The sequence below is a fragment of the Takifugu flavidus genome, chromosome 21 (assembly GCF_003711565.1).
Source record: "Takifugu flavidus isolate HTHZ2018 chromosome 21, ASM371156v2, whole genome shotgun sequence".
Classification (NCBI taxonomy): domain Eukaryota; kingdom Metazoa; phylum Chordata; class Actinopteri; order Tetraodontiformes; family Tetraodontidae; genus Takifugu; species Takifugu flavidus.
In genome coordinates, this window is record NC_079540.1 from 9,454,034 (window position 1) to 9,473,970 (window position 19,937).

Sequence of the window (19,937 nt, forward strand, 5' to 3'; positions counted from 1 at the left end):
GAGCCATGAGTTGGAGGTAACAGGGGCTCTGTTGTATTCTTACAGCCCTCATTTCTCCCTGGGTGAAGACAGATGAAATGTGCTTCGTCTATAACCTTGACGCTCATCTATTCGCCTTTTGCCATTTTTCCGGAAGAAAAACGAAACAAAGAAAAGACCAAAAAAAAGGGAAAAAGGAAATGGAGGACTGGCAGTCCAGCGGAAAAGTGTTTTGGACTGAGGGGAAAGTCTGTAATTGGGGGCCTTGGAGGGAGTCTTCATTGTATGTCAAGAAGAATTATAGCTGGCGGTTCTGCTTTGTCAGAGGACTGTGGCTCTTTTCAAAACACCAAGTGATTTCTTTTTTTTTTTAAATTTTAAACACGACTGGACTCCATCTACTAATTGCATGAACACCACATCCTCTATGGGGAGTCGCTTCTTTCAATACTGCTTCAATTTGTCCTAGATGAATGAACCTTTACTTTCACACCAGTGTCTTCAGCGCTGTTTGTTTCAGAGCTACAGGGTGGCGTCATCGACTTCTGAACTTTAAATTCAAAGAATCCAAAAAGTATTTGAAAAGATCACTTGGGATAACGCTGTAAGATGTTGTCGTGCCTCCTTCCCTGCTGGTCTTTACTGTCTTTACTGGGCTCCGTTTTGGTTGTGGGATGGAACAAACCATTTTCTTATTCTGTGATTCTCTCCCTGGACTGAATCCCGTTGCCGAGTTTTTGCTCCTAATCCTAAACAGAGTTTTTAAATATTCTTAATTACACCGCAGCATTTGTAATACTCAGTCTTCTTTGGAATCATACGACAAACCTGAAAGAATCGGCAGAATTTTTGCGATGTAACTGATGTGAGGTGATTTTCCTTGACTGTCTACACCTCTGCAGATGAGAACATCACTTATACACTTCTCATCCCCTTAATGACATCTTTTATTCGCTGAGCTGCAGATGGAGCACCTTCGGAGAGAAACCTTCTGACAGGAAATTAAAAAAAGGAATTCATTTGACCTTCGCTCGAAGCGAGAAAAAGCCAGAGATGCAGAACAGAGAGCAGGACCGGAGGGAGAGAGGTCTGGATGTAGTCAGGGGAGGTTTAAAGGGGAAGTAGCCCCACAGAGGGCAGATTCCTGAGGAGAGAGGTGGGATAATGAGAGTTCTCCCCTGCCCACCTGCTCCAAAGGATGTCTGAAAAGACCAAAGCAAATGTTAATCAAGTCTTTCTCTCATAAAACCTGAACTCTGCACTTTAATTCAACAGACTACAGGTTATCACACAGCACCAACGTCTAGCTGCGTCTCATAATTTCACTTATATTTACCGGTACTGTGTAAATAGCAGCTGAAGTCTAAGCGTCAGAGCTGGTTAAATATTATAATATAAATAGATCTGAAATTCCGCCCATGAAGGCAGAATGCTACTTTTAATGAAGCGACTCATCAGCGTCTCTGCTGCGTTTCAATATTCACCTTTAAGAATGAGGGCCTGATTGGTGCCAAACTAATATTATTCAACATCTTGCTGATTAATTGTGAGGTTTGTTGGGAATTAAAGGCCTTTTTAAAGTTACTGATCCAAGAACTGCAGTTTTTCTACCTGATCTTCAGTTGAGCCTACTTTGGTAAAAACTGACTCTCATATGTTGAATCGGACACAAAGACGAACTGAAGCTACTCGGTGAGACTCTGACTAAACATCTTTCTCTCTAGCGCATCTGAAATCAGGTCATGTGGAATGTTTGACTCCATTTGTGACAGAGAGGAAAACGGGAGCGTGAGCCTTTATAAGCAGACGTGACAGTAACCTGTGCAAACGCTTGATGTGAACCACCATGTGACACCTGAAGAAGATGAGGGCAGAAGAGCTGTAACACATACATATTAATTATTAGCTGAGCACCTGCAGGCTTGTGTCTCATAACAAGGGTTTATAACCAATAAGCAGCCAGCCACCAGCGCAGACACGTCCTGTGAGGTCTGCTGCGAGCAAACATCTCACCAACTTCTAATAAATAAAGCCAAAAAAGCACAAAGGAAAAAAAGACTGGAAGCATGAAGCTATGTCTAATTTCTCCTAAAGTCTCCATCTTCTATGTGAAATAGGTTTCTGTTGCAGCAAATGAAGCATAAACAGCAAGCTGGTGTCTACATTCACAGATTAGCAGCCAATCCTCCCAAAACCAGCTTCTATTCAGCTCTGTCAGCTGTGTAATTCAAGTTTTTGTTAGGAGTGATGATTTCACAAGCCCATAATGGCATATTTACTGACACCCAGCTGTTATTGAAAACTCTAGAATGATTAGAAGCATGAAATTGACTATAGAAGAGGAGGAGAATAGACTGAAATGTCTTACCAGCTTCCAGTCTTCACATTAGCGTTCATTTAGAGAGATTTGCTGCAGTTGCAGGAGGAATTTCAACAGTCTGAACTGTTAAATGCTATTATCAGCAAAACAAGCTAATTAATCACAGTTCTCATTTTACGCCGTCTCCACTCGTGACTTGGTGTGATGTCACAGACATTAATAGAAAGCCATAAGTCACACTAATCCATCTGGAGACAGAGTTGGGCTCTCCCTCAGGACTTGTGTTCTTTAGATGGTCTTTTTAAAGCTAACTTTGAAACGTATAATGAGTGCGTGTGCGTTTGGGACAGACCTGAGGTGAATCTGCACAGACATCTGTCGTCATCCTCTCTGGTATCGTCTTTGAGATCATTTAATAAAACCCAGTTTTACATGTTTATTAAGATTCTCACCGGATTTCCCTGTTTTCTAATACATGTTGACGTTAAAACTTTTCATTTGGTTGATTTTATCTGGTTTCATTTCCTCTATTTAGACACAGTAGATGCAGACAAAAATGCCTTCAAATCTTACGCTAAAATGTCGAAAACAAAAGACCCTTTAGGAAAGATGTGGATCACTTTAACATGGACAGTAAAGAAAGGGTTTGTTTAAACAGGAAAAAGTTTTTTGGGGGATAAATCCCATCATGGCAGCATTTCTCAGTGGCCTTAGGACCCTGGAAACCACAGTGTTGTTGCCTCTAATGCAGGTGGAGGTCAAGAAGAAAACAATAAAAGATATAAAGGAAGGTGAGTGCACCCTGCTGGGGTCCTGCCCTGGAGCCAGCCAGCCAGCCAGCCAGCCAGCCAGCCAGCCAGCCAGCCCCCTCTCTCCACAGGCACAGAAGAGAATGAAGATACAATAAATACACAACTTCGACCAAAACATTCAAATCCTCTTATTAGTTAAGTTATGCTGGGTGAAAGAGCATGAAATACAGTCAGGCAAAGAGAGAGGCAGCCCCTGTGGCCCCGAGGCTTTGCTAATAGATCCAACCAATCCAGTCCAGATGTTTGCATCCAGACTGTGATGCAAACTCAACCAATTCTAGATGTGAGGGAATATCTTCTATAACAGCAATGTGTTCTTCTTAGAATGAACACAATCACAGAGTTGCTGAGGTTTCAAATAAAACCCATTCTTGACAGAAATGTGGTGGAACTACAGCTTCAATTAGCTCAGAACTGCATCAGTCCGTGTGTCGGTACCGGTATCTCTTTCCGAAACCCTTCAATCCCTCCCTGATGACTCAAAGGAAAAAGGGATGAGCTTCCATTCATCTTCTCTCCTCCATCCTCACGACAGAGAACGAGGGAGGGGTGGATCTAATTATTTCCCTCCCCTGGCCCTGCGAGCCTTAAAGGTTAATCACTGCCCGTCCAGCTAATTCTGCCTGGGTACACTGCAGTAATTACAGCACCTCACGCTCCCCTCTCACTCCATTGTGTCCCTCACTCGCTCCAGTGCTCTCTCTCTCTCTCCTTATAGATAGTGGATCTCCCTCGCTCTCTCCGATTCCACATTAGCTTGTAGCTTCAGTAAGATGTCTTACAGTTTTCTCTGACATCTGTTGAAAGGGTAACCATGTTGGGTTTAGATTACACCTGAAATTTGCTGACTTCAGCACATCATTCATATGTACCTATCTTACACCTGTAATGGAACATTTTCTGTAAAGCTTCTTATTAAAAAGACCATTGAGCTAATTAACCATACATGAGGTAGACTACTTGTCTTTGAATTGCCATGGATGACCAATGAATTCTACAAGACTGTAAAGAAAAATGAAGGCTGCTGTAAAAGTAAAGCTATAACAGCGTTGCTACCCTCTAGTGGCAAGGTGCATTAAATAATAGCCCCCAGCCTCCCATCATCTGAGAAGACATCCCAGGAGTTATCAAGGAGCCTGAGGTGATCCTCCATCAGGTGAGTCGCAGGGTTCCATGAATGTCAGCTGTCAGGAAACAGATTTCCCGACTGGTTTGTGTCTGGCAGTGATCCTGGGAGTCTTTGCTCCAGTATGAAGCACAGTTACCCTGGAGGTGACTTCGTTATAAGCAGCCTTCCTGCGACAGAACCAGTGCTGACCTGCTGATCTGTCCATCCGAGTTATTGATGCATTTCAATAAGAAAAGAGGAGCAAATTATAATGACACAAGTTCTACCCTTTGAATCTGCACAGTCTAAATAGTTTTGTCTTTCATTAATGGAAAACTCCATTGCAGTTTATTCTCCTCAAAATCTTTACCAGCATTTTTCGGCCATGAATATTAAATCAGATTCACATCAAATGGACAGTATTAACCAAAATATACTTATTATATCTGCTTTTTAAATCCATTTACAGTCAACATAATCAAACATTCATTATCAGAAAAATGAGAAATATCTGAGCTGTGGAAGCAGCACAGACTGATTATGGAAGTGCTACGGGGAGCTGATGAGGAGGTCAGCTACCGAAGCCGTGTGAGAGCAGGAAGAGGAGACCACGGAGGCCGGAGGTGGTCAGGAAATGTGAAGCAGTGGGTAAAATGAGAAGAGAAGGGAGAGAAAACTGCAGGGAGCTGCAGTGGAGGGTCCATGTAGCACAGGAGGAAGCCCAGCTTTGGCTGATAAACCCCTGAGTTACTGGATGTCTTAATTTGGTCAAAGGTTGATCATTTATTTTAGTTTGAATAGAAGTGATTCAATTTTCATTTATTTTATTTTTAGTGAGTCACAAAGATTAAAGACAAACGCTGTCAGAGCTGTAGATCATGCTAATGTCTGGGGGGATGTATGGATAGATGTATGGATAGATGTATGGATAGATGTGTGTATGGATGTGTGGATAGATGTGTGGATAGATGTGTGGATAGATGTGTGGATAGATGTGTGGATAGATGTGTGGATAGATAGATTTATGGATAGATAAATTTATGGATAGATGGATGTATGGATAGATGTGTTTATGGATGTATGATAAATTTATGGATAGATGGATGTATGGATAGATGTGTTTATGGATGTATGATAAATTTATGGATAGATGGATGTATGGATAGATGACAGATGACAGACAGGTGGTTGTTAATCATGCCTGATTCATCAGTTCTCGCCTGCTTTAGAAACGCAGCTATCGCCATGACTACCGATGGCACACATACATGCAGCAGTGTAAATGATTTGAATATTTATCAGGATGCGAGCTGTGAATAATCCCCCCCCCCCCACCCCCCAGACCCAGCCTGTGCTCTGAAAGGCTGCTGGTTTGAAGCCTGTGCCAGAACACCCTGTGCTCCCTTGAGAGGGGAAATGCTGAGTTTTCTACCTTGCGTGAGAAGCTGGAGGGTTCTGACTTCCTCCCGCACCCGAAGCTGTAGAACCTGTTGCAGGATGTGCTGCCGCTGAGCTTCCTGCATGATGCCCATTCGCTCCAGTTTCCTGTCGGTCAGTCTCATCAGAGCGCGTCCTGAGAAAAACAGACACATCAATGAAAAGAAAGAAAAGCTCCAAACTATTGTTGCTCACTCACGTGATTGTTGTTCACAGAATTTTGAAGTTTTGGTTCACCATTAAAGTTAGAGGTCACATGACCTTCAGTCAGAACGATGCACTTTAATTCAAAAGCCATAAAAAAGACTGAACTGTGTTTGGAATAGCAGATAAAGCTCTATTTCCCCTCCATTGTTATGGATTTCTAGAAAACAAAGTCTAAATGCAAATTTCTTGTAATTAAAGATAAATATTGGCCTTCAAAGTTTCATCGTTAAAATAAATACTTTTCATGAGGTTCAGGTTATCATATAAATTGCATACATTTTTCATTTTCCCTCCCTAAAATGTGAATAATTTCATAATGTCCTTCATTTAATCATCCATTTTTTAAAGGCAAGTTTGTGTGGTTTAACTTAAGACCAATGATTTTCTTTGTAAAATTTCCTTTCTAAACTGTTGTAGGTTAGTTCCAGGACTCTCATTGTTGTATGATTGAGATTATTACATCTTTTGACCAGCACCAAATTCTTCTGACTTCAGCCAGGTGGCACCTAAACGCGTCGATGCTGCCAAGTAAAAAGCCTGAATAGAGTCTGAAAGGGTGAAAACAAGGCTTCAGAAATAAAAAAAAGATGGCTGACACAGAAATAAAAAAAGAATTAGATGAACACGCTGATAAAGGAGAAAACCAATGTGCACGCAACACATGCTGCTAAAAGTCTATAAATATTGACCAACCGTCAATTGGCACCTCCTCTTGTAACCAAAGATAGATTGGCATAGCAACAGAGGCTCGTCTTTGCTGCTTTCATGATTCTGGCTCAAACATTGGCGGATATTTAGAAGCTGTGACGCTATCTCGGAGATTTCTTTCATTTCAGCTAACAGCAGTTGACCTTCTGCCTTCAAAGTGGAAAGTTTGTCGAAAGACACCTTTGTCAAATAAGTTGGTCCATAATAAAACATCAAAGCATCACATGACCATAAGCCCACTCTTGTAAATGTACCCATATATCTGCATCTGTATATGTGATCAGCTGGATATTGAGATAAACTAGCGTCTCCAAAACGACACGAAAAGGAGAAGAAATTAACAGGGTGACCCCCCCCCGTGGACGGGGACAGAGGAGAGTGACTCTGAGGACAGTGGGTAAGAGAACTGACCCCATGGACACAGTAGTAGGCCCGGGGACAGTTCTCCTAAGGCCTAAGATAAGAAAAAGTCCAACTGAGACGACTGACCGACCGGCCACAACACTCAGATCCATCATCTCGCGTTTCCTGAACGCACCACAAAAAGCTGTTCCAGAAGTTTAATCTGGATCTGGATCCCCGGATCTGATGTGTCCGAAACGTTACGAATGGGGCAATTTCTAGCATATTTACAGAAATGTGGGCGTGGCCTCGTCATGTTACCTGGCAACAGAAGTGAAAAAGAAAGTTTACTTTGAGATGTTTGTGGTGGGTTTTAGTGCAGGGAACACCGGAGTTTGTCAACGTGGGCCAGCCGTGTGTGAAAATTGCTTTTTCAAACTAACGTCAATAACGTTGATTTAAATGATTGCAAGAACCTGAATTTGGGTTGAAAATGTAATTCATGTCAGTGTGTTTGATGTTTATTCTTTCTTTTGGATTTGAGCTGCTGTTTCCTCCACTGTCATGATGGAAATTACAGGTGGATAAAAAGAGCAATTTGAGGATGTCAAATGTTGTCTCGCCTTATTTTAGCCTCAAATAAACATGGAAATAATACTTTCAGCATCTTTTTAAGTGGACACTTCCTCCATTTCTCCCATTTTAACGTTTCTCCTGCAACACATAGTTCAGTTCCCACCAAACAAACAAGGGCTCAAATGACCACACAAACATTGCAGAAACTTTACACACAGTGGAAGCGAGTGTGTGCGTGTGTGTGCGCGGGTGTATGTGTACAGCAGTGTTTGGCGGCAGCAGATGAATCTACAGCCACGGAGGTGATAAATGGGAGCTTAAACTGTGCTGCACAAACATACGCAGGGTGAAAGGAAAGTGTGGGAAAACTGGGAATATGCGCCCTCCAGTCACACCAGCACGGCACAGACGGAGCAGCAGGCCTCCGCTTCTTAGAAGATAAAGCATCAAGGTCAAGATCACCATCGATGCGAGATGCTTCTCCCACTTCAGCCGCGCGCTCGCCACGATGACCCTGCCGTGCAGAGACACCTGGCTGATACAGATGACTTCCACATCGCAGCTAATGCACGTAGAAATCTCGCATGCAGCCGTGCAGCCATGTGCCGGGTGATGCACCTGACCTCCAGCAGGAGCAGCTTAACAAGTGACCGTACAACATTAGCGTTGTAGGACCATCCAGAGGCAGCATGATGTCAGTGATGATGTTAACATCTAATACAGGAGAACCAGCAGGAACAGCAGGAACCATGACTGGTCTCTTTCAGTCTGCTGGTCATTAGATATAAACTGTTGGTTAACCAAAGCTAACGACCTCAGGCTCGCTGAAGTTCATTCCACCAACACCATGACCTCACAACTGGAGGAGAAGGTTTGTGTGTAGCACGCCTTCTTATCCAGGCACTGACGCTGTTTCAGCTAAGCCGTCTCGTCTTCAGCGGCTCCTGAGGACTCTCAGGAGGAGCACGGCTCAGTGCGATTATTGTGATTGAGACATGTGACCGCCGTGCTGATGAGAGAGGCTGCCGTTTATTTCTAAATCTGTAATTTTCCCGGTCATTGCAGCAGTTCTCATGGGGACAGGAACACTAATGACTTTAATAAGGGGAGTCCATTCTTTCTAATTCCTCACAGTTTGATCCTTTTCCGCTCATTTCCTAATTACAAAGGTGGACAGAAGAATATTTTATCAGCGGATCTGTGAAATTAAGTGTCCGAAATGAGATAAATGACATTTCCTGCAGCCACAGCTGAAGACACGGAGACGTGGACTCTCCCAGTCCTCGTTCTGTACAACAGGAGCCCAGTTTGGGTCAAACTGAGCTGCAAAGAGCTGAGAAGAGCCCCGACTCTTTGTTCGTGCTGCTGCTGCCGTCTCCTGTGTCTCTGACACCAGGAAGCAGGACAGGACGCAGGTACGAGCCTCCTTTCCTATTACAGAGCATTAATTATTCAGTTCGTGGACCCACTCTACAACCCCAGAGGGGGTTGAGGGATGAATTCAGATACAAATAACAGGTTTTAATTTCCTGACACGGATGTTTTGGATTTGGTTGTCAGGCTTTACCTGCGGCTGAGGATTCCTGCCTTTCCTTTTCCTCCTGTAATCCATATCATCTTTAAGTGAATCTGCACTGTTAAATCTGAACAGCTTCAGTGTAACAGGATTGTTTTCTTACATCTCTGCATAGTTAATGAGTGTAAAATCCTGCAATAACCCCCCAGTCTGAAAGTTTGCAGCTTGTAGTGGCAGTTGAGTGGCGACGATCCCCCGTCACTCTCCTCCATCATGACCTTTGACATCCCCTCTGTTTACACCGATTAAATCCCAGCTCTCGGAAATTGTGTGTTTAACTAATTTGCCTCGGAGAAAAGATTTGTGTGGCTGTAATTATAACAGATGAGGGACTAATATCTAATTATGCCGTTAGACGCTTTAATGCATTTTTAATGACAGATGACGGGGGAAGTCGAACTGATTCTAGCCTCTTTTGGGGGGGTTGGAAGGTAAAAACAGTCTGGGCGGGGATGATGGGAATCATTGATTTCTTTGGCCGAGGCTGCAGGAGCCTTTCTGAGAGACACTTGCTGCATCCTGAAGCCAGTTGCTGCATTTCTCTCATCACTGTTGCGGGTTCACGACGACAGTGCCTGTGTGAACTCTGACCTGCAGCACCTTTATTTATCTGCTGCTATATGGAGGGAAAACTACGTCTCCAAAAACAAGCAAGGCTGAGTCAGAGAAGCCAGAGAAGACGAGTGAGACGACAGCTGGGAAATTCAAGTCTGGAGAAAATGTGATAATCATCGGACCAAACGTATCGATGCAGACGCAGACGACGGAAACATGGACCCGGTGTCCAAGTGTCAAATGTCCACGCGTCTTTTCTAAAAGACTGTTGGAGGATCAATCAATCAATCTTTATTTATATAGCGTCTTATACAATCAAAATTGTTTCAAGGCGCTTTCCAGAATCCCAGGGCCTGACCCCAGACAAGCAACAGTGGCAAGGAAAAACTCCCCTTTAACAGGAAGAAACCTTGAGCAGGACCAGGCTCGGAGAAGAAAATATCAGCATAATGATTCAAAGAGTTGCCTTGGAGACCGCTTGATGTGGCTGGACCTGTTCTAATTGGGATCTGTTAATTAATGTTTCAAGAGAAGACAAACGGAATCATTATCAGGGGGTGTGTGTGTTTGTGTGTGTGTGTGCATTAACCTTTTCCTTATCTGCTAATTAAATGCCATCAGCAGCAGAATGTTTCAATCAGAAAAACGTATTTATTTACAGCGTTACAATGTTTATTTCTTTTAACTCGGTGTTTTGATGGGAATGTAAAACTATGACCCCCCCCCCCCATATCTGCCTTTAGCCCCACCCCCTCCTCTAACAATCCTGTCAGTGATTGGCTGGACCACAGTTTGATCTGCTATGGGGTACAGCCTGCCCCCAACTCGTGGTTTCCTTTCCATCTACCCCCCCCACCCGGATCACGGGAAGCTGCCAACAATTTGAGGCAAAAATGAAATGGAATAGTGCACCTTCAAGATGAAAGGAAAACAACATTTGCACCCAGTTGAAGAACGACCCAAGATGCAGCAACAGCTCAACACGCGCCCAATGAACCATGGGTAATCTCTGGGACCCCTCCCTCTGCTGCCCCAGAGAAATATGTGTGACTTGAACTGTGTAGCAGCAAAATTCATATTTTCAGACCATTAAACAGTGGATGCTAAATCTCCAAACACCCTTCGCAAACATATAACAGTCAAAATGCAGGAGGCTGAAACGAGCGTGAGTCATTATCGTGCTCATCGTGACCGAGGAGCCATTTATCCTGCCAGCCAGCCGCCGAGGCGAGAAGGCCCTCGATGGCGACAAATAAACATATTAATGTGATCATTCGTGCTCTGAGAGGTGAAGAGCACGGCAATTAGTGCTGGTCTGTTACTGCGGGGAGAGTGTCATTAGCGCCAGGGTGACCTTGAGGAACCTCGTTAGGGAAATGACTGACGTAGAGACCGCTGATGACATGGAGGCTGACGGAGAGGAAGCGAGAAGGTCCGGACAGAAGGCAGGCTGAGCGGATGCATGACGACTGTGCTACAGAGCCCAAGCAGACGGTACCTGTGATGTCGTGCTGTTTGAAGGAGTCGCTGTAGATCTGGTGCTGACTGGGACAGTGTTTCTTCAGCCATTTGCACACATCCTGCTGGGTCCACAGGGCCACTGGTTTAGACAGCTTCACATATCCTGGCTGAGACCAAAGAAAAACCTCAAATTAATAATCTCACTTCTTGGATTTTCTCCTCAAAGCACCTATTTGGACTGAAGAGATACGATTTTTGACGACAGTCAAGAGTTGAGGCACATTTAAACTGTGCTGACTGTCACAGATGAGTCTGGTCCTCTTCTTTCCCCAGGAGAACCCCCCCTCTGAACCAGCCTATATGTTGGTTCCATATCACACTCAGGCTGCACAGATGAGCAGGGGCCCTGGTCGGGCTCTGCTGCCACCCTCATGGAGACATGACATGGCGTGACAGTGTTTGTCTGAAGACCTCCACTACCTGAGCAGCGTCTCTGAATATGTGAAAAAATATCTGATGATAAACTGATAATTGTCTTGTCCCCTCAGACGGAGCTCAGCTGACCATCAGAGGCAGAGTCTCAGAATCAGAAGAGCCCACAAGATATCGCCCCCCCCAGGAATAGTGAATGTCACTGCTGCGTGGTGCAGCATGAAAATGGAGACGCCGTCTCTCCTCCACCCAGGAACAGCAGAATAACTGGTGCTGGCAGCAGCTCGGCACGGCATCTTCACCCCCCCCGCAGTCTCACCGCTCCCTGTCAGATCTATCACATCGTCTTTCTCACTTCCTCTCTGCATACACTGAAGCCCCCCCTCACTTGCTTCTTATTACCTCTCTCCTTCTGTTTGCCACAGCTTCTTCCCACCCACTCTCCATCTAGCAAACTGGAAGCAGAAGTTACTGGGCGGCCGAGTGGGACGCTCCCCCCCCTGCAGCCACACCAGCCAGCATGTTTTTGGGTCACCTCTCATGCACTCCAGCTACTGTTGCCTCGTCAGACTCCCAAATCCGCCATCGAATCAGGAAAATAAATGAAAGAAGGTCCTGCTTCTGTTATTATTTCAGACTCATTTCACTCCACAGTATTTTTACATCCCTGGAAAAACATAGGCGGGTTTAACTCTGCGAAGCTGTGCATGGATAAGCAGGGAGATTCAAGAAGAAAACCACATTAACCATTAAACACAGTGCAACTCAAAGCTAATTAACCCTGACTGGAAGCCTGAGGCAACAGTGAGGGAAAGCGCATGAGGACGGAGAGTTTAGGAGAGCAGAAGCAGGAGGAAAGATAGATGAGGCAGCCGGCAAAGGAGGAAAGCGTAGACCCTTGTTTTCCATGAACCCGTCGGTGAGTCAGTGGCCATCTGTGTTTTCCATTCTGCTCTGATTTAGCCTGCAGCGGCTTTTTCTAGGGACCAGAACAATAGGTGAGCCGGGGCCGTCCTGTCTGCCAACAGAGCCACAAGGTGCAGGGAGAATACAGCAAAGACAAGAGGCTGAAAACAGGATGATGCTCAAAGAGTCTGCGGGCCAATTAGAGATGTGAGTGACAGCACGGGGGGGAGACGAGAGCCTGCTTTCCATCTAACAGCAGCACGTCCAGGAAAAGAAGCACTCGCTCATAAATGCATCCACATGTGCTGCTCACGCAACACCTACACCGAGGGAACGTGCAAAGCGTCCAACTGTGGCGTGCCAGCTTGAATCTAGCCATGATTTAATTGACAAGCAACAGTCCCACGCAGCTCCCGTTATTATTGAGGTTACCTTAGCAACAGCGCGAGGACAAGTTCAACAAGCAGTTGAAAAGAAAGAAAGAAAAATTAACCTGAACGTGAGCCGCTGGTAAAGTTAGTGCCAGAAGGTCCCCGTGTGAAGAGACACTGGTCACAGAGTAAACGGGGCTGTTTATATCGACACCATTGTTATTCTCAGCTTTCAGACTCTTGATTAAGGTCACCCGTCTTCCCACTCAGTTAAAAATGTCAGAATTTGCACTCATTTTTAGCCAACTTTGCCAGGCAGATTCTGCAGGCGTTCAGAATTGTGTTTAATTCACAGGAATAACTCTCAGTGCTGGAGTTCACTCATCAGCATAATGTGTGGAACTGCAACATGCATTAAATGAATGTATGCATATAGAGATCTGATGAAGCCATCCCCAGAGAGGAAGAGCTGTGGTGGGGTCCATGTCTAGTGCCTGATCAGCTGTCTCCTCCATTTATCCAACTTCTAATCCAACCACTCTTCCCAGGGTTCACCACCAGAGCGTTTCAAGAAGGTTTGATGATTTTCAGAACATAAGACATCAGAGCAGATTAGAAGCTCAGGGCCTACCTGCTGTCACACAAGAAAATCTATTTTTTTAAATGACTTTTCTAAATATCTTAAGAGTTTTTTGAGACTGTAGTTCCTGTTTAGCAGCTGTGTAGCTCGATTGTGTGTACATGCTTCATTTTCTTGTAAAATAAATTAGATAAAAACACCATAGCTTATCCAAATTACAAACTCTACTAAAAATTGCATGAAGGGCTACTTTTAATCTCTATATATAAGAATATACATAATTAACTATATACTTCCAATTTTACTCTCAGTCAGCCATCTATTCTGTGGTTAATAAACACCAGAATGATGTTTCTGAGCTTGATGTATCTCTACTCAGCCTCTCCATATTTCTGCCTGCCTTTTATTTCGCATTTAATAAAAGCAATTCTAAGGAACATGTTCCTGCACGCTGAAAGTCGATTCCACTCGTGTACAGCGACACCTAGTGGCAAGCCTGAGAACTGTAGTATTTGTGCTGCTAGATAGAAAAAGGACAGGAAGAGGAGGAGGAGAAGGAGGAGGATGAGAATGAGGAGGATGAGCGTGATGGCTGCTGCCATTACTGTCATATGACTGAATGGCTTTTTGAGACATGGAAATCCCTGTCATCATCCCCACCTCCGCAGCAGCTAATTATTAGTTCTAGCAAATCTCTCTCTCTGTCTCTGTCTGTCTCTAAGTTTGTGTTTCTCTCAGCTGTATCTGGAAAAACATTGCAGTCATTCCCGTTTGGCCTTTTACAGTTATCGATGCTCAGAGGCATCTGTTGATCAATGAAGAAAACAGCTGGAAGAAGAGATTTAAGATCAGTGTTCTGACATAACGTTAGCCTGCATTGCCAGAACTGTTCCACCAGGAAGAGATCACAGTGATTCTGTTGGCCAGAATTAAAATGGCACTCATTTACTGGAGAACTAAAGAGGAACCTGCAGACACACCCTGTATGAGACGGCCGTGGCGTCGCCAAGATCCATCAGACTTGCAGGACTGGAGACGTCCTGGTCAAACAAACTGGGCAGATCGAAGTGGTCTAAAGGTCACACGTGTCAGACAGATAAACAGACAGTGTCCCTTCTTCTTACCGAGTGTTTTTTTGGGAACTTCCTTGTAGAAAATCTGTAATCTAAGCAATTCTAAAATCAGTGAAGCTCCCTTGGATGGTTGGACGATTTTGTGAAAGGCGCTTAATAGTGAGAGAAAACTCTAGTGTAGGTCAACAAGGCTGTGTGTGCCCAGAACAATGGCAGTCCTCCAAACCAGTCGAATGGATCACTTTGATTCAACCGAACTGAATGAATAGTTTGAGAGCTGCTTCACCAAGCAAGAAGAAGCTCTTACCCGGGTCAGCTCTGACTCAGAGACGGAGCGCTGAGGCGCTGAGCGGCGCTGGTACGCAGGAGGGCTGATGTCCCGAAAGCTCGGGCCGTCCTCGTCCAGCAGCACAGCTCCGCCATCGACAAACTCCTCCTCTTCTTCCAGCTGGGACGTCATGTCTTCAGGACAGACCTGGTGGTCGATTCCATTCTGGCTCAGGTTGCAGTGAACAGCTGTGAGGAGGAAAAAAGACACCACATCAGCGCTGATCTTTCATTTTAAACATTTAATATCAGATAATTTTATCGATATTACACAACAGAGAGGTGAATTCTTGACACTTTGTGGTTGTTGTGCAGGACATTAATCTACAGGTTAATAATACTCGGTAATATTTATGAAATTTCATTGAGCGCATGGATATATTTCAAGCCCTTTTTCTTTGCATTGCGATGCCATAACAGACCAAAGAAGAAGAGATTTAAGGCTCCAGGCTCAATGTCGTCAATATAATAATATTTTATTCAAACATCCCATTTTATTCTCACTTTCTTTCTCGTATTGGTGACGTCATATCCCGCCATACCATCACAAGCCACTAGATGGCAGCAGAAAACCACAGTGAGGCGCTTCGTCACAACCCGATTCAACAAACAATTTAAAATCACATTATCGAACTAAACCTAAAAACAATATCCAAATAATACATGTGATGGGTTGTGACAGCTATTGCTTTAATCAAATAGTCTCAATGACTTTGCTGTTGGACACTTTAACGGGCCACAAAAGTGATCATTTAAGATAATTTAGTACATAATATAAAGTCAAAACATCCAGACACGTTTCTTTTTTTAAGCCTGCCGCATCAGTCTGAAACAGTGCAACTGGAGCACGTTTGAGATAAACCTGCACAACAACGTCCCACATGAAGTTGTTATTTCTGATCACTTTACTGGAAATATCACAATCAGGGAGCAGTGATGTAGGCCAGAAGGTAATAGGCAATTTGTCACCTTCTGATCTGCCAATTCTTTCCTCAAAGGAGCCAAATGACTCCCAAACGAGGAAGAGGAGCCAAAGACCTCAGCTGCTGCGAACACTGCTGTGCTGCAGGTTTAAAGGGCAGAGTCGTGACGTTAACGTGCAGCTCTCCAGGATGGTCAGACAAGATGAATGAAAAGATGCATTAAGATAAACAGCCAGACAGCACTGGTCTACACAGAACCCTGGACCATTAATTCAGGAGAGTTGGCGCTTTTATTAACAACCGTGTGCTGACGAAAGGTTGCGGTCAGAAAGATGACACAAACACGCAGCCCAGACAGAGTGTGAGGCGGCGGCAGACTGAAGAGCGCAGCCAGTAACAGGAAGTGATGACAAACCACTGCGGATCAGCAATTAAATCACGTAAAACACAAATCATTACGGCTGGGAACAGGCCAGTCACAGCAGCATCTGTGCTGCGGTCATTCTGGGAGGGGGCACCTGCTTCTGGAGGGGCTCTGGCACAGCGGAGATGCACACACAGGCTGAGGAACGCTGTTGGAAGGGGACTCGTGAGGGAAAAGACTGAGCTTTTAAGTAAAAGCTGAAACATGTTGCTCCTGACTGAAGATTAAATCCTCTTACAGCGCTTGCTTGAGCTGCATGCTACTTCTTGGTGGAGGGATATGAGCAATAAATTCGTGCACGGCCGACATCTAAATCATTTTTATACAGTAAAACTTCGAACACGTGTAGCCAACATGTGTCCAGTCTGGGTTTTGCTGATATGATCCCGAGCTACTGACTTTAGCTGCTTCTTTACTTGACTTCGCTCAGCTTGGATGAAGAGCGAATCATGGCGAGTTTGTAGAGGAAAAGCACGACGGCGAAGAGACGAGTGTCGGCGTGCGCTCGCTGATAGGGTGACGCTCAAACGTGCCAGATGTGCACGCTGATGCTGAGGTCTCCTGACAGCCCCTTTAAAACCCACAGAACATCCACGAGAGGCCAGGAGCGAAACAAAGCCCACTTAAGATGCACAGCACGACACGTGGCCCCCTCACTGCCTCTTTATGCTCTCGCCTCTCCTGCCTGTGATTCCCTCCATGACTTCCGTTCAACAGCTCCACCGAGGAAGGAATGAATGATACATCCAGCCCCGAGAGCATCAACAGTGGGAGACAGAGTGAAAGGATGGAGGGATGGAAAGGAAATGAAAGTGCTGTATTTCTGCGGTGGCTGTGGAGGCAACACGGCGCCGAAAAGCTTTTTTTTTAAAGCAGCAACTGTTACTATAAATAGCAACGTTCTACTCGGCTCCCTCCGCTCGAACATGCGCTGTGAGGGGGGGGGGGGGGGGATGGATGAGAGCAACACTCTCATTTTTCTCAATGAAATGAGGCAAGATGAAGAAAATATGAATGCGAGTAAGACGGGACACCTGTGTCCAGAATAACTGCACCATAATTCATACACATGGATTATTATGGGCTACTGATACATTGATCATTAATGATGGAATAAGGGGAAATTCCAACTATTTAATGTGAACTTCTGCCAGATTTCCATGCAGTCCAGATTGGGAAGTATAAACACAGAGAACTGTCCACACCCAGATGTTTCCACAGCTGCACTCGAGCAGATCAGGAATACTGGAGGAAATTAACGACCTCAGAGGAGAAGAAATCACATAAATCGGCACGTCGGGCCTCTTCAGACAGGTCGCGGCTGTCGGAGGCAGGAATCCACCCCAGTATTCCCAATCAGAACTGAATGTTCCCACTTTGCCACCATGATGCCATAAACAGTCCTACTGGTTTAGACTGGTTCAAATGATATCAGGCTGTTAATGTCTTGATTGTTTTAAGTGTCATTAAGTCAGACATTGGAGGTGTCCTTTGAATGAGCACAAGCTCAATACTGGAGTGGGTGAGTATTAATATGGCATCATCTCTTTGGACATCTCTGCCCTCCAAACTGGCCCAGTGAGGAGAACGTTCCAGTGGGAGAAGATAAAGTGCTCCTGCAGAGTCTGCTTCAAAGAGAAGCCAACAGAGGGTCCGTAATTAAAAGTGAAGTTTGTTGTGCGAGGCCTTGAGCCTTGTAGCGAGCTCGTTCTCTCTGACTGACTCTCTAAGTGGAGGTATGTGAGGACGACCCAGAAACAAAGGCCGGGGGGGAGGGGGGGGTGGCTGAGGCCGCGGGATGTTTAACAGCAGCGGTGAAGCCGGGCGCAGCCCTCTGACGGGGACGCGCCCGGCACAGGAAGGAAGCGGGTGCGTTCATTTCAGCCCCGTCTGTGCCGAGAGAGCGCCCGGGGGGGTCTGAAGAGGTGGTTTGGCACCAAAACTGGCAGCATCTCGAGTCAATGACATTCCAGTCATCCGTGCAGCTGCAGAGCTTTGAAAATGTGATTCGTGGCTCACAGCTGAATCTAAAATGAAGTGACTACACAGCTCAGGAAGCAACGTGGAGGTTTCACACACACACACACATAAACACACAAAATGTTCTCATGCCTTCTGTACACAGACAGGCCGAGGGCACATCCACATGGGGTGTTGATTAAATCCATCCTGTGCTCTCTAATTTAGAAGCAGGGATGAATGTATGAGAGGAGCGTGCCTGCAGCCTTTGGGAAGAGTTACCCATCAGAGGGGGGAGAAAGGACAGTCAGACGGCCGTTACAAAAGTGCTCATTAGAATATGGTTGAAGGGTGGGAAGAGACGGGCAGAGAACATCGCCAGGAGAACGGCGCCTCTCTGGACAGGAGCCTGGAGGAAGAGCTCACTGCTCAGTGAGGTTAAACTGAAGAGACACCGGGAACAAATTCTTTAATCCTCACCAGTCTCATGGAGTTTGTGTCAGCAACTAAAATAAAAGTCAAAGCTCCAGCAGTCGCTGTTGTTGTCTTTGTCCAGATTTTGACAGACATTGGCGCGCCGGAGACGTGGAGACATGTGGTTTCATTGTCTTTGAGTACATCTGACAGCAGAAGCTGCACATCAGAGCCAGATTGGGATATTAATTCCAATGTAACTCGGATCTTCAGGTCTTGGTGTGAGGTCCGAGTCCTTCACTGTCACATATTCTGATATCATCCATCATCCATCCTTCTCCTGACAGCCTCCTCAGAGCTGTCAAGAGTTCAGTGCTCCTTCATTGTTTGACTTGTCAGGTTGGAGCAGAGCAGCAGAGCCAACATCAGAGAACCGCTGAGATGTTTAAGTTCCTGCCTCACAGGGAAACAAAGTATCTCTTTTATCAGCGTGTTGCAGCAATCCCCAGTTCTCCCAGAGCTAAAGAACCAGTCAGGGCTGGGCGTTGCTGCAGGGTTATGAAGCATCACAAGACTCCAGTGGGTTCAACTCTCAGCGTACAGATTGCTGTTATGTTTCAGGAGGCATCAAACTTCAACAATATCCACTGAACACAAGCCTCAATGGGAAAACTCCACAGTTGGGCAGCTTCAGTCATCAGCCAATATGTGTTTTCTATGAAAGCTTCAGTTCAGCTGCATGTTTAGGTACACACATGACGTCCTGGGGACTTCACAGAGAGACACAAGCTGCATCCCGGTGGAGCACACCTCTGTCAGAGCCTGTTTAGACCAATGGGAGAGATGTCAGGAGAGCTCCAGTCAGGGTCACACATCACTCTGCTAAAGCACCATTTCAGGACCCTCTGAATAATTCACAAACAGTCTGAGCAGCTTTTTTTTTGCCCTCAACTAAGATCAAAATAGGAAAATAAAATCCATGAATGAACGATAATCACAATATGCATCATCTACATATCCGTGTGTGTGTGATGGTGTTATGACCCATTACTAACCAGACATGGTGCAGGGAGGCGCATGAAACATGCATGACTTTATATAATATGACAGGGAAATTCTGCACATGAATCTGTACGAAATGACTAAAATACACAAAAACACAATAAATAATAAATAACACACCGAGTCCATCCACATACCAGAGAATAAATAATACAAAATAAATCATTTATTACCAGTCTTGGCCATGTTATTCATGGTAGAACTGTAACACACACACACACACACACACACACAGACACACACAGACACACACACACACACACACACACACACACACACACACACACACACGCACACAAATCACTCAAAACTACTGAGCTCTGAATCAGAGATCATCTGGATTCAGTCATGAATCCAATAATACATTTTAAACCTAAGATTTAAA

At 45.0% G+C, this 19,937-nt stretch overlaps 1 protein-coding gene across 4 annotated transcripts in view; it reads right to left on the reverse strand.

Annotated features, from left to right (window-relative positions):
• samd12 (sterile alpha motif domain containing 12) overlaps positions 1–19,937 on the reverse strand; it is an 81,655-nt gene that overhangs the window by 55,748 nt on the left and 5,970 nt on the right. For all 4 annotated transcript variants that reach the window (XM_057020362.1, XM_057020361.1, XM_057020363.1 and 1 more), the window contains exons 2-4: positions 14,751–14,959; positions 11,119–11,248; positions 5,652–5,792 (exon numbers count right to left, since the gene is read on the reverse strand). In XM_057020362.1, the coding sequence (XP_056876342.1) occupies positions 5,652–5,792; positions 11,119–11,248; positions 14,751–14,959 (480 nt within the window). The remainder of the gene's footprint in view (positions 1–5,651; positions 5,793–11,118; positions 11,249–14,750; positions 14,960–19,937) is intronic.